This window comes from Fukomys damarensis, unplaced genomic scaffold, assembly GCF_012274545.1.
Source record: "Fukomys damarensis isolate Sample0158 unplaced genomic scaffold, DMR_v1.0_HiC HiC_scaffold_15, whole genome shotgun sequence".
In the NCBI taxonomy this organism is placed as follows: Eukaryota; Metazoa; Chordata; class Mammalia; order Rodentia; family Bathyergidae; genus Fukomys; species Fukomys damarensis.
The window spans coordinates 2,193,406-2,208,849 of NW_022900927.1; the positions used below are offsets into that span (position 1 = coordinate 2,193,406).

Below are 15,444 nucleotides of genomic sequence, written 5' to 3' on the forward strand. Positions count from 1 at the left end.
CCTCAGTATCCCCTAAAGTAAAATTTTATTTCCCTCCAAGGTATCTGCATCTTTGGTTTCATTCATCTGTGTTGCAGCATTTGAATCAGATTTGATGAGTGCCATTCATAAACTGAAAACATCTGAATCATTTAAAACATTGCGAATGAGGGCCGGGGATTTAGCTCAGTGGTTCTGCCACCTGCCTTGCAAGCTGAGGGCCCGAGTTCGATCCCCAGTACCAAAAAAAGAAAAAACAAACCAAAACAAAAAACACATTTTGAATGAACAATTAAAAGTTAAAATACACTGCGAATGCCATTTTCCTGTTTAAAGGTATATACTGCCATGTATGATTAATGTGAAGATGAGAATTAGTTGTAGACAGGACTAAAGGTCAGTGTAGACAGACTGGAAGGAGAAGAGGGAATCTGTACATGAACTTTACATGCAGCAGAGGCAAGACTACTGCTCATATAACAGTGAAGGACACTGACTGTCAAATCAACTGTTCACCCAGACCAAGGGACTTCTATCTTGTTCTCAGCCACCTCCCTTCCTACCCACAACTTCTTTTTACAGAATTCCATGACCCAACACAAAATCAAACTGTGGGGCCCCTGTTTCGGCATAATGAAGAATCTAGGCAGAGCACTGAACCAAGCAAGGGATGTACCTGAGAGCACACGGACGGACTGGAGACCACATAGACGCCTCATCTGCGCAGCCAGGCCAGCTCTTGCACCACAGAAACACATGTCTGCCAAGGGCATGACAGAGTACCTCTGTGACCAGCCAGCGCTCTCTTTCTATTTTGATAAGGATGAACTGTGCCGATTATTTCACATTACAAGGACCAAATAAAAATGTACAAGATACACTTCATGTTTTTGAAAAATAGCCTGGGATTTATTGTGTTATAGGTACCATTTCAACTGAGAGAATTATTTCACTGGCTTCATTTTAGTGAAGGATAAAAATATCTGATCCAACAATGTTACTTCTTTTTCCATTTTTAAGCAGTGCCTACTTTTAACAGTCAAGGAGATGCTGGTGTGTACTAACAGATGAGAAAAGAATGGGGTGGGGGGACAGAGAATAAAGAGAGACAGAGACAGAGACAGATCAGGTGGGGCAGAAACCTCAGACAGCCTGGGAAAATCTCCCTCCAGCCACATGATTCTTCTCTCAGAAACATTAAGGCCGTCATTGCTACTTTAATTGTCCATCAAATACATACTCGTAACTTTAGTTGCACTACAAGGCATAATTATTGCAGAATTCAGGGCTCAGTCTTTTCCATTAACTCCCGAAGCATGAGTTTTAGTTAAAGACTATTGCGGAAAGCTGTGATAAATGTTCTAGATAATGAATGTTTGTACCAAGGGTCTCCTACTTTTAAATTTAGGGGTAGAAGGTTACTTGACAATAAATACTATAATGCTTTTTTTTTTTTGGCCTTAGAATTATAATTTGAGAGGGAAGAAAAAATATGATTCTGGATAAATTTGTGGTCGACATGACTGAAAGACTTAGAAACAGGTCATCATGGTAATATATATATATGCTATTGGATTAACACAGAGAAACAGATACATGCTAACTCTAATTCTGCCATTGTTCGTATTTAAAACATTCCCCCTGCCATTCTTTCCCAAAGAAGTTTTCTTCCATGAACATGGGCTGCCCTTTAACAAAAGAGTAACACAGAGGGCAGCAGTCCTGATCCTGGGGTGTGAGGGAGGAAGCTGACCCCGCCCTGCCTGAGCAGCCTTTGGCCACCATCTCTACCACGGCCAGTGGCCACCTGGGTGCTTGTCGTTAATGATCACGACCAAGTTAGAACCCGGCGTTCCAAATTCTCCCCTTCCGAGATATACTACCACCTAAACACTGAAGGCTGATCCCGAATTCTGTTAATATTAGTGGCAAATAATACCATTTTTAAGGGGCTGTTAAAGCTCAACTGTTTTGTAATTTAGATTCGTATTTTACATGCTCAGTTTTGGAAGCTGTTATTAAAACCACTATGTACAGAGAAAAAAAGAAGTATGTATATATTAAATATTTTATAAGTTATAAAATAAATAACCTAAAAATAAATGTCAAATTGTGAGGTTAACTTTTCCTTATCCTTTAAATACAAATATATATTTTTAAAATTTTGAATTTAGACTTCCTTAGATTTTTAGAGTATTCTCTATGAAATCTCCAAAATTACAAATGCAGGACACATACCAGGTCTTGATTACCTGTGTTTTAAGTACAGAATTCTCACTAAGCCTAGGAAGACAAATAAATACAGCTTTCTTTCCCTCTAGTTAGAGTTTATGAAGAGTCTGTTATATAATGTAGATTTCTCAAAGTTCAAATATATTTTCAAAAAATAATAAATTCATGATATCTAAACATTAAGATAACAAAGTAGGATATTTCTCTTAGTTAATATCTTTAATATTTTCTATGTAGAATATACTATTTTTCTCCACCAAAATAACAATATATTTGAAGGTGGGAAAGTTTATGATTTTAAATGCACTTTTGAAATCTTGGAGTAGAGCCACTACTCCAGTAATATTTGTAACAAAGCCTATGAGTTAAAACATTAGGAGCATCAAGCTCTTGCTCTTCTGGCAGGGATAAAGATACCCCTATACAATTCCAGAAGGTTCCTTTTTGATGTATTGGGTAATGAAAAACTTACACCAGAGCAGAGTTTAATTTACTCCTCAAAAGGTCTCTAGTAGCATCCTTAGGGAGAGCTCAGATAAAGCTCATTTGACAATAGCCCTTTGGCTCAGATAGTCAGTATGGTTCTACAAAAGCCATTACTGAACCGCCACTTGGTACACAACCCCAAACAGCTCCCACAGAGGATGTATCCTCTTTGAAATTCCTCATCCCATGAAGAACAGATACTTTCCTTTATAGTATTTCTATACTTCTGTACTTCTGGGACATCAAAGTCTAATGAAGAAATGGAGTTAGGTCTCCAGGATGCAAAAGCATAGAAATGTGCTGAGGGAAACGGGGAGTTAAGACTGAACAAAAATCTATAAAATGTACAGTTTTCTGTCTTCTGTCCCTCTCAGAACTTCCTGCCTGGCTTGCTGTTTTTCCTTTTTCATGGCAATGGAAGTCTTCAACACCGGGAGGCTGGCAGATGTCCCACCCTGAACTTGGTGCTGTGAGAAGAAAGCTTCACAGGCTGTGCCCTGTGGATGCCACAGCCAGGCCTCCATCACTCTGTGCTCCTCTGGAGCCACCAGCACTGTCCTACAAGAGTGGGCCTGGCAGCACTATGTCCGATCCTTTTCTCGAATTTCCTGTAACCGCTTTTCTAGGCGATCCAATTTGGCGAGATTTTCCTTCAGCAGCTTGCTCTCTGGAACCAGCTGTAAGGCTCTCTCGTAATAAGCTCTCGCAGACACATAATTTCCCTGTGGGGGAGAAGGGAGAATAATTACACTCGGATCATCACGACTCTGAGAAGAAGGGGACTGAGGGGCCAGCCCTGTCCTGTCCAACACTAACATTCACACAGACAACTTTTCTGGATGCACAATTCCATCCTGTCTCTCACTGCTTTGCAGAATCCGTCTCGTTTAAGTGCCACACTGGATGGAGAATGCAAAGGCTGACAGAAGGATGAGTGAGCTAAGACAGAAAGAGATTTTTCAGGAGAAGAGCATTTCCGGGTGCTCCCATGGGGCTCTCTCATCAAATGGAGCCATGTCTGGGAGGGGACGTGTTTCTGAAAATAGTTTAGGGGTCTACTAGATCTGCTAGAGGTGTTTGTTATTCTAATCTTCACCTTAAAACCTAGCAGCAGCCTACAGGCCGTATGTAATGAAAAAATGATAAGAATTTGGGGTCACTTGGCCGCATGTAATGGCTGCACACTCTCTGCGGGCACTCATCTCTAGCAACCATGTGTGCCTGGCACCCGATAGGCTCTGGCAAATGGGTCACAACTCTTACCTTTTCCCAACCCCCTTCCCGATCTGAAACAAATTATTTATTTCCTTTACTGATTCACCCTTTCAGATCTGTGTCCCGCAGTCTCAGAATTAAGATTGTTAGAGCTCTCTCTAGTCTGAAAAAACATCTTTCACTTTACCTACTTCTCAGTCATACCTGCCATGTGGATGAACACCAGTGACTCTGGATTTCTATCGCCATTTAACACTGCATCTCTTAGAGTAAAAGTGTAAGCAGCAATTAGCAACTCCTTTCTACTGGTAATGAGTAACTCTGTGTCCAGAGTCTAGACACTGCCAGATACAAAGAGCTCTCGTGCGTGCCATCTATTGCTCTTCAGTGAAGATCCATTCTGTGCAGTGTCCCACTAGTCACACTTGGTGAAACGAAGTGGGGACAGCAGGATGAGAAACTAATTGGGAATCCAGGTGCTGATAAGTGCATTTCTGGTTATTAACACTGGCTCTGAAAAGAGGCTAAACAGATTGCTGAACACGTGGGAGTGTGGCTTTGCTGCGTTCAATTATTTTTTTTCAACTCCTGGACTTATCGTCCAGCATCCTTTGATTTTTACCAAGCTGAACACACTTATGCAGACACCTGCATATCTGGCAGAGGGCTCACACAGTGCACCTCCCCTGCAGCTGATGCTGATTTCTCCCCAGGCACGGGCTCTGGAGCCAGGTTTCTCCATTCTTTTATACAAAACCAACTTTATCTTTTGTCCCTGCAACTGCTCTTGATTAAACCGGAAACCCTGTTTTTTTTTAAGTTGTATCCTTCAATCCAAAGTCTCCAATTCCATGCTAGGTAGGAATCTGAATGATCTGTTTTCTAGAACTGTGCCAATATGATCACCACTCATCACATGTGCCTACAGAAATTTAAATTAACAATCATGAATTCTGTTCCTCCACTGCACTAGCTCAACAGCCACATGTGGCTGGGGGTCACCGTCTCCTTGGCTGGTTTGGACACAGGGCATTTCCACCGTCTGTCATTAGTGGACAACAGGCCTCCTAGAACACACACCTTCCTGTCAGGAGGCAGACTGAAAACAGCACATGTAATGTGGGCTGGTGGCTCGAAAGCTTTGATTATAAGGAACATATTATAACTTTTTATCATATATAAAACTTTATGGAAAGTATTATAGGTTGAGCATTCCTAAAGATGCAAAATCCTTCAAAATCTGAAAATTTTTGAGCACTGACATGATGACACCTGGCCTTGTGTGCACTATGAATAGTGTAGACCGCTGTCTTCAGGCTGAAAGCCTAACATGCATGTGAAACACAAATTTCACACCAACAGTTAGGTTCTATCTCTCTATCCATCCATCCCTGCAAATATTCTAAAGCTTGAGAGAAATCCAAATCTGAGACCCTTCTGTTCCCAGGTAGTTAGGTCCAGGACAGGAAAGTGTGAATCCCTACACAGCAGGAATAAGAGGAGACTGCAACACTCACTCCCTTCTCCCCACCTGGAATCTCCTCCTTGAAAACCCTCTTCCAATTCAGCCTCCCTGCGGCCCTCAGGCTGCCTCAGCTTCCCAGGCCCAGCAACAGGACAGTTCTGCTGTCTGCGCTCCCTGCTGGGCAATGCCAAGGACACATGAGTCCACAACTGCTCCTGAAGATCCTGCAGCCTACCATGCCCAAGCCATGTGCTGCTCTGTATGTTTCTGTTAGATTATATCATAGCAGTTTACTGATCATTAAACTATAAATGTGGCAGTTTTGTATTGTTCAACCTAATACATGATGTCTGCAGTAGCAAAAAAAAAAAAAAAAAAGATAAGCTAATTTTAATTAATGTTAGTTACATTTAAAAATACCATACTTGGTAATTCTTCAATCTCCAGATACCTTTTCTATTAAGTACTTCTAAAGTTAAAGCATTTGATTCAACCATACAATAAATACATTATCTTCTCTATCTATAGACTGTCGGAAGACTCCTGAATTTATTTGTTCCATTTTTTTCTAATTAACAACTTTAACTTAATTTAACAACTTCCCAACTAGATGCTGCTGGACACCCTCAGCGTCAGAAGGGCCCAAGCTTGGCTCTGGACTCTGACCACTGACCCTGGCTCCACATCTGTGAGGCTCAGCCTGCTGCTGCAGGTCCGAGACTTGCCACTTCTCCACTGTCTGAGAGCAACCAGTTTTACTGAATGAACTGCGGTCCCCATGAGGCTTTGCTCACTGCTGGTCACCATATTGCTCTTTTTATTAGTGCAGAGGCCCACAGAAGCTTGGTAACAAGGTAGCTAAATCAGAGGGATCCTTTAAAAGATACCCATCCAACCACGGCCTCTTCCCATTTAAACTCCTCCAAGGACCCTGACTTATTTGCCATAAAAGCCAAAGTTCCTACAAATCCCCCTCAAGGCACTGCACAATGTGGCCTGGACCTCTCCAACCTCCCATTGTCCCTGCCCCAACCAAGCTACCTCCTCTCTACTCCAAACACAGTGGGAACATCTGTGCCTCAGGACCTTGGCGCATGCTCTGTCCCCGTTGGGCCACATGGCTTGCTGGCTTCAAGACTGCTTAAAAATTCCTTTTCACCGAGGCCTTCCCTAACCACTGTAATTTGAAATTTCAGCCCTCACCCAGCACTCCCAATCTGCTCCCTCTTTCCCTTTCCTCAGCACTTATCACCATCTGATAGATTCTAGCGTACATACACGCACCAGAATTGTTCATTTGTTCACTCACGGCTTGTCACCTCCTACTGGAGTGTCAGCCCCACAGTACAGGAGTTTCACCTTGTCTGTTCATCGCTGTGTTCCCAGGGCCTAGAAGAGCACCTGACATACAGCCTGCTACCCACAGATGTTTGTGCCATGAATGAACAAATCGGTTAATGAACCACGGTGAATCGTCTGACTTTATCAGTCATAAACAACAGTCCCCTGTGAAGATCTTCTTCCAACCTCCTTGGCAGAAAGATCCAAAGTTAGCTTCTCTTATTCAGGAGAGGGAGGCAAAATGAAATAAACCTCCAGTAAGAAGACAGGGAGTAAAAAGTGCCTTGCACATAACCCACAGGAAAGTACTAACATACATTTGTGTTCACAGTGAGGAAAATAAGCCACACCATGCTTCATCAGGGATTAGTTCACATAAATTTTTTTTTTTTTTGGTACCGAGGATCAAAGTCAGGCCCTTGTGTTTGCAAGGCAGGCGGCGGAACCAGCTAAATCCCTAGCCCCACATACAGATCTTAACTACTGTCTGATGATATTGCTTGTCAGTACGTGGTTTTCTTTATAGTCATGGAAGCCAATGCATTAAATATATATTAAAATGGCTTCATGACATCCAATATCTAGAAAATACAAAACGAATACAAGCTATGTTAATTTTACTCTTGAACACCTACATTTTCAGGATTCCAATGATTTGAAGGGGAAACTAACAATGGGCGCTGAGTCTTTTGAGAGAAGAAAGAGAGACAGAAAGCGAGACGGCAGCGCTGCAGCCAGACCACCCAAGCGCGCTGCCTCCTACCTTGATGTGCTGGATCCCGCCCATGTTCATCCAGGCCTGTGCCTGCTCTGGGTTGAGAGCCACGGCTGCGTTGTAATTCTGAGTAAGAAAGAGCTTCAGGTTAAAAAATGAGACGGCCTCCCTGCACATGTGAGCATTTAAGGGTTACTACAATGGAACCAGCCGCCATCAGCTCGCAGGAAGCCCCGCATATTTCCATTATTGTCACAGTCGATGATTCTAAAGTGGATATTGCTGTGCAATTTCTCTGCAGAGCTAATCTGTGGATTTGCGCCACCTGAGGCTACCTGCCAGGAATCTAGGCGATGTCTGCAATCAGGTATTCTCTCCCACTGGCCTTGACTTGCAAGAAAACCATGCTTTTTGCCCTTCTTCACTATAAACGGAATTGGTAAGGCAAAAAGTCTATGTGAAATCAAAGAATCTGGGGGCTGGGAGTATGGTTGAGCACTTGTAAGGCTGTGCATTCAATCCCTAGCACTGAGGGAAAAAAGGAAAAAAGTCAGGACCTAGAATAGTCTGCAGAGAGCTTGACCTGGATGTCACAGCCTCTTCTGCGGTGTCGCTGACCTGGACACTTAGCCTGGGGTTCCATCCAGAGTGAGATGCTCGCTGGTCTGCTTTACCAGGGGACAGTTTTAATAATCAGAAAGTCTCATTTTCTTCTGTTGCATGAAAAGTCTTCAAATGTTCCAACAGAGTTTCCCATCTCTCTAGCATATTCTTTTGTGTGAATAACAGGTAACCTACTAAATACAGTATCGGTGAAGCAGATTTTCAACACTGCAAGTTGTTTTTGCATCAGAGTTCAACTCATCACGCAGCCCTAACTTTCAGAGTACTCTCCTTAAGCAAAGCCAATGACTCTACAAAGCTGTGTTATCTCTGTATGCATTTTAATGTTCACTGCTATTTTTATTAGCAAAAATATAACCAAACAAATCCACCAAATAAATTCCAATCCATTCCCTCCAGTTTTAGGAGAAAGAAGTAAATGGTAAGAAATCAGATTCTTGGAACGATGCTAAAATAAACCTCAAGTATGTCTCTTGGTTTAATTTCTATCAGCAGAGATGTGAGTGCAGGAGAAAAATGCTGAGCCTTGCCCAGGCTCCTCCTCTTCCACCTTGGGTAACCTCGAGCGAGTTACATGACCTCCCAGTCTCAGTGACCCATTCTTGCCTACACGATTTCTGCAAAGATTAAGTTGCTTTATACACACGACTCCTCCACACAGCACTGGACGAAGTAGCCAGTGGTAGTGTTCAACGGACCTCCTTCCACTCTCCCGTGAGCCCTGCCACTCTGTGACGTTCGAAGCACTGGGCTTTTCTTTACAGTGTATCTATTTCTTGCAGTGCTGAGGATGGAACCCAGAGCATCTCATTTGCTAGACAAGGGATCTAATGAGCAACAGCCCCAGCCCCTAGTAATATTTTAAAATCCACTTATTTATTTCCTGCCACAATTATACCATTTTAGATTTTACTTTGACCTATCGTGTAACTTTTTAACTTCAGTAGTTTCAACCTGCGGCTTTACGGCCACCACTAAAGTATGGTATGACCGTCACTGAAGACTGGTGTTTCTGTAACACTATAACTTTATAGGTCTTTTTGATTTTTAACTTTTAATTTGGAATAAATTGTATTCCAAAGTTGTAGATATGGAACACACGTATGATGCAAAACACGTTTTAGAAGAGTGGTCCCTCTCACAAGGAATGTTTTATCACACACACACACACACACACACACACACACACACACATGCACACGCATGGAGGAGGGTGACAGGGAGCATCTGACAATACAGCCTAATACAATCCTTTCTGTAACAGATGCCTCAGAGAGAGTTTTCTGAGCTGGAGTAAGCAAGGTTACTAAGGTGGGCCAGTCAGGAGGGGGTGCAGGGAGGAGGGCAGGGCTGTGCACCAGGAGAGCACAGACCTGGTGGGGAGCTGGGTGCTGAGGACAGGGGAGTCCCCGGGGCTACCTGGGCACCAGTGCAGCAGTCTGTTCTTACAGGCAAACACGTGAAGTCAGAGACAGGCAGTTGGGTTATTCTGAGGCTAAAATGTGAATGTTTGGACAATCAAGTTCAAGATGATAATTGCCAAAGAGAATGCATGGCACAGCTCTGGAGTGATCACAAACCAGGAGCTCAAATATAAAAAATCAGCGATCACACCATGTCAGTGAACCTGAAACTAGCCCCGCAGACACGCCGATGCAGATCTGCTGTGGCAGCTTCCTTACAGATTCTGCAAGGACTCACTGTAATTCATGCATTTAGTAGCAACTTTTATGTATTTTACCTCAAAAGCTTTATCAAGAAGGTTCTGCTCCCTTAGTTGGTTGCCTTTTGTGAAGAAGAGTTCAGATGCAATTTTGGGGTCCTTTGGTTTCAGCTGGAGCGCCTTGTCTATCGCATGGAGCGCCTGCGGGGTTGCAGAACAAAGATGGAGTAAACACCTGTGTGAACAACCAAGACACTGCAGTATCTGATGTTCTCCTTGAGAATTAACAGCCATAACAAAACAATTCCCTTACACCCAGTTCATTAATACATCAACAACAAACAAATAGGCAAACAAAAATAACAAAAATAAAAGCAAAGCCAGAAAAGACAAACGTCCCGATCACCTTACAGGGAGGCAATAGAATTGAGCTGAGCGAAAGTGAGGCTCAGCCAGACATCAGCCCTGACCACATCTCCGCAAGGCTCAGACAGCCCCTCTCATCCTCTTGGTTGCCCCGAACCTCAGCCGCTGCATCTCTGTAGCAAACAGACTTTCACAGCACCGGTCTAATCATACCCCTCTGCTGCAAAACCCCCAAACCTTCTCCCAAAGTAAAGAACAAAACCCCACGGGTCCCAGCAATCTGTGTTTGCATCTCACACTGGGGCCCTGCTTTCTGATGCCCATTTTTCCGAGCTGCTGCCACAAGACCTCTGCACATGCTGCTGCCACACTCTTGGTGTAATTATATGAGAGGGCAGTGGCTCTGGCCTTGGCATCACTTTACTGCTGGCATCTAGCACACCGCAGCTTTCAACAAATATTCTGTCGAGCTGGTTCATGGTTACACTGGTTATGTGTCTTTCAAAGTACAGATCAACAGCAGAAGCTGCAACTCTGGCCTGCCTTACAGGGCTGTTAGGAGGATTATGTGAAATAGTATTTTAGAAGAAACATGGAAAATGCTAAGATCACACAAACGTCAGTCTTTCTAGAATTAGCTAAAACCACGCAAATAAAATTACATCAATTCTTTAGACCGTGGAAAAGCCAAAGCATGTGCATCTCACGGGGCAGAGACATCCGTGAGAATCCCCTGAGAGGCTGGGAACCCTAGCCGAAGGTGTTCAAGGCTTCTCAGCCAAAGACACACAGACAGGACCACAGGCGCAGACCTCTCCCCACTCGGAAGCTGAAGGCTCGGCTACCTTGTCATGGTCCTGCTGCTTGCTGTAGATGGCTGAAAGGAGGCGGTAGCACTCCAGACACCCGGCCTCCTCCGCCACGATGTGCTTGGTCACCCTCTCTGCATCTTCCGTCTGGCCCATCACCGCCAAAACCTGTGCCTACAAAAGCACACGGGCCATGCCTGAGCAGGTACATTAGGGTTGCTCATCACACAGAGCATCTGAAAACAGAGGCTCTCAGAAAACAGCCCCACCCACACCTCAGCAGCTGCCCCACAATGCCAGGGGGAAGGCAGGGTGCCCAGCTTGTAGGTTTTCATCCTCTGTGCCTCCTTTATTTCTCCAGCTACGTTCACACTTTTGTGTGTGAATGGTCAGAGTGCCCAAGATATCCAGTGAAATGGCTGCGCCTCTTAACAAAGGTTAACTAATATATCCCAAGACAAATAATTGTCTATGATTTCAAAAGAACAGGATGTTGACAAGAAGATAACGAAGTGGTTTATCCCACATCTAAGAAAAAGAAGACATTCTGAACATCAAAATAAAAAGACTGTTGGTGCTCATGCTGTACCCGAGTCTGCCAACTGGACTGCAGTCCTTGTTCCTAGGGCTGCGGGTAGAAGCACTCAGGACAGAGAAGTCTGACAGCTACACCTAACTCGCACATACCGCAGCACATGAGTGGGTGTGCAATGCACTTGTGGCAGAGAAGAACACGCAGGTGGGTGTTGAAAGCTGGTAGACCTTGGTGAAAGGTACTGAGGGGCATTTTATTATCTTTGCAACTTTTCTTGTTTTTCACTTTGCAGAGCTCGGGAGGAGTGCCAGTGTCTCATACATGCTAGGGCCAGGCAAATGCTCTACTGAGCTACCCGCAGCCCTGAGACTATTTCCAAGTCTGAAATTATTTTGAGACAAAGCTCTGAGGGCTTCGGGTGTCTGTGTGCAGTGCATGGCTGCAGCCCTGGTGATGCGAGCACCACGCCGTGAACAGGCAGACAGCAGCCCCACGATGTGCCTGGGCCCGGCTTCCCGTCCACTCCTTGGTCACTCACCAGAGCCAGGCGCAGCTCCTTCTGCAAGGGCTGGAGTACCACAGCCTCGCGGTACACCTGCAGTGCCTCCTCATAGCGGCCAGTGTTGTAGTACAGCGCTCCCAAGGGTGACAGGGTCTCCGCTTCACGGGCCACCTGCAGGGCTCTGAATTTGGACAAAGGCAAGCTGATGCTCATCTCCGAAATGGCACATTTCCAGAGGTCAGAACTGAGCCAGCCTCTGAGTACAAACACGTCTCTGCTGACAGCTGGCAGGGGCCCGCTCATGCGAGGGACAGCCTTGGTCCTGCTCTGAGGTGTGTGCACCTCCCCCAGTCCCACTCAGAACTTGCTATTTGTGGTTTGGGTCATAGCCTGAAGATTTGGAAATTACGAAGTAACTGAAGTAGAAAGGAAATTCCAACTCTGCTTTAGCACCATCGTTAACTAGCAGGGGAAAGGTCATTAATTAGGATAGCATCCATATCACTGGACTGTTCTCTTTGGAAATGGAAATCTGGATCCTGAACTAGCAATCTGCTAATACTGTATTCTGAAAGCCTGCATCGTCTAGTTAAATAGAAAGTTGGCATCTTCTGAGGTCTCTGGGCAACTTAGAAAGCGAAGAAACAAGCTGGGGCATGGTGGTGCATGTCTGTAATCCCAGCATTTGGGAGGTTGAGGCAGGAGGATCACCAGGAGTTCAAGGCCGGCCTGGGCTACATAGTGAATTCAAGACCAGCCTGAATTACACAGTGAGACCCTGTCTCAAAACAACATAAACAAACAAAAATCAAAGAAAAGGAACTGTACCGTTTGTACCATTCTTCAGCCACGCCATTCTCCCCCAGCGACCTGTAGAGTCTGCCCAGGTTCACCATGGCCACGTAGTGATGGGGGCTGAGGGTGACAGCCTGCTGGTAATGAGCTGCAGCCTTCTCGGGGGACCCTGGGGAGGGCAACGGGGGAGAGCAGAGCCTGTGTTAGGAGGCGAGGGCCTGGGGCCCTGACTTGCATCACTCCTCCTGGTATTACAGGCTGATTGCCAACTATTCAGTTTACAACTCAGCTTGCACTGTGGTGTCTCATTTGAGCTTTAAGTCCGGACCATTTTCTTCTTCTGACCATTTACATTTCTGAAGAAATTAATGATAAAACAACAGTAAAAACTGAAGCCTATTTCTTTTACTTTCTTATTTTAGTTGGAGAGTTTCCTGGCCACAGCCTTTGTGGCTAAGATGTTTGGAGGGGATCAGTGACTTGTTCACCCAAGACACAGCCACCTCTCATATGCACACTCGGAACAGCACTGCAGGAGACCACAATTCTGATGCAGGTCTGAGGGGTCGCGCTCAGTCACTAGACTGTGACACAGTGAGTGAATGCTGTTTGAAACTGCATTGCTCTGCTCTGCTCTGAAAATTTCTGTTGGAATCATTTTTTATTCAAATGGAATTTTCTTTTTTTTTTGTTTTTTGGTACCAGGATCCAACTCTGGACCTTGCACTTGCGAGACAGGCAGTGAAATCCCTGACATAACTCCCCAGCCCTCAAATGATGTTTATTTATTGTGACTATAAACAACAGCAATACCCCCTTGTATTTACCCTATGCATCATGTGTTTTAAATGCTTTCACCTGCACAATCTTTGTAGCATTCTGGGTACTTTTTGTACTATTTAGCTGCCTCTTGGGGTTTAAGGGATATGTAAAACAGAAACAAATGAAACTTCTACTTTACAGGTACAGGCGCAAACTGCGAAGACTTTAAGCGGCCAGACAAATGTCTGGGTGAGTGAGGCAGAGGCCAGGATGAGTGTGAAGCCCCTGGCGCCCTGAAGGAGTCTCCTGGTGGTAGCCGGTCATGGGACTGAACCTGAGAAGTCTGATTCCAGGGCAATGGGACCTTGGTCATCAGCAGAACTCTCCCAAGTGCAACTAAGGGGCAGCGAAGACACCGCATCTTAATGTGGCCAGGGTGTGGATATCATCCTTTTAAGGAGTGGGTGGAGGAGCCGTTTGCTTCTGAAGTAAAAGACCAAGGCACAGACCAGGCCAGGAAAAGGACTCTTCCCATCTTCCTATCTTAATTTATTATTGTGTTGCCAATAAGCCAGCAGGTGGCGCCAGACAACAATGTTACATGCAAAGAAAGCTGTTACATTTCCAGATGTATCAGTGTGGATTTACATATTATGTAAACAGAAAAGCCTCCCTCACACATCAGAGAAAATAAAGACCCTTTCAAGCATTTCATATTGAAAAAATAATTAAAGCTGAATTTCACTACAGGGCAGCCAGTCTAGTAGTAAATAAGAACAAAGTGGTATTTTACATTGAATTCAAATATAATTTTATTACGTCTAAGTATTCATTACATGCCCACGGTGTATAGGGCTCTGCACAAATCATAACTACAGCCCCTGCCTAGGAATGCTTTGCTTTAGGTAAGATGAAGAAAGTGGATTTTATACAGCACCTGTCATAGGAGAACCCCGTATCAATTATAGGAAGGCCGGTTCTGTAATGCGGTCAGGAAAGGAGGAACGGAACGATTCCAGAAAGCAAAGTATTTACCATCTGCCAGTGATGAGATTCAGGGCAGGTTCTGCAGCACTGCAGGGGAGCATTTCATCACCGCACACTTACCAGCTGGTGTCAGTGACCCCCGAGGAAGAACAGGATCATTAGATCAGCAAGGCTATCTCCTGGTTCCCAGTTTTCCTTGAGACTTGATCAGAAGAAATGGGCAGACCGTGCTGAGCTGAGCTTGAAGATTTGGAAATGCCAGCCCGCGGGACGTGGGACATGACCCTGGGAGTTTCCTGCCGAGCCGGCGGATCTGGTCTCTGGGCACTACGTGGGTCACTGTCACTCTGCTTCGCGGAGAGTATTACCTCGTTTCCACAGAGCCGTTTCCCACTCATTTCACTTACCAGAGTCAACTAAGAAGACTCCATAGTTGTTGTGCAAATCCGAGCTGTCTGGGCAGTTCTTTATACCAGCCTGGTATATTTCTTCAGCTTCCTTAAATCTTTCCTTTTTAAGAGAACAAGAAAAAGATGATAAAGTTTTTAAAAACCAATGAACTGAGTACTGGTAGTAGGACAAGTGCAGTAATTTTTCTGGGCACCTACTATACAACAGGCCCTAAAATGAACTCCCTGAATTGAAGTCAGTATGAAGTGTACATGCAGAATTATGACTCATATCTGTGTTCATTCCCTTTAGGGCCAATAAGCTGATGTTTCCTAAAATGGGACACCTGGACAGACTGAGACTTACCTCTGGAAAAGGTCTGAAGACAGCTGTTGGAATGGATGGGACAGTAATGGAAACGCAGCACCGCGGGGCTGTGTTCAGAGGCAGTCAGTCCCTAGAGGGGGCGGGACTCTGAGGGGTTTGTTTGATAACTGTCTGTGGAGAGACCATGCCTTCCTGACCTACACCACTGCAAGGCTGATCTGGGGAAGTTTTTAAGGGATGTGGGGAGGGAA

General features: G+C 44.8%; 1 protein-coding gene across 2 annotated transcripts in view; it reads right to left on the reverse strand.

The window, feature by feature from the left end:
• Positions 1-222: 222 nt before the first annotated feature.
• The window catches only part of Tmtc1 (transmembrane O-mannosyltransferase targeting cadherins 1), a 215,788-nt gene continuing 200,566 nt past the window's right edge, over positions 223-15,444 (reverse strand). Inside the window, exons 12-18 of one of the 2 annotated variants that reach the window (XM_010628971.2) lie at positions 14,884-14,986; positions 12,761-12,896; positions 11,969-12,113; positions 10,932-11,069; positions 9,799-9,921; positions 7,482-7,559; positions 223-3,419 (exon numbers count right to left, since the gene is read on the reverse strand). In XM_010628971.2, coding sequence (XP_010627273.1) covers positions 3,279-3,419; positions 7,482-7,559; positions 9,799-9,921; positions 10,932-11,069; positions 11,969-12,113; positions 12,761-12,896; positions 14,884-14,986 — 864 coding nt within the window. In that variant the 3' untranslated portion in view covers positions 223-3,278. The remainder of the gene's footprint in view (positions 3,420-7,481; positions 7,560-9,798; positions 9,922-10,931; positions 11,070-11,968; positions 12,114-12,760; positions 12,897-14,883; positions 14,987-15,444) is intronic. The other variant, XM_010628972.2, reaches the window with a different exon arrangement.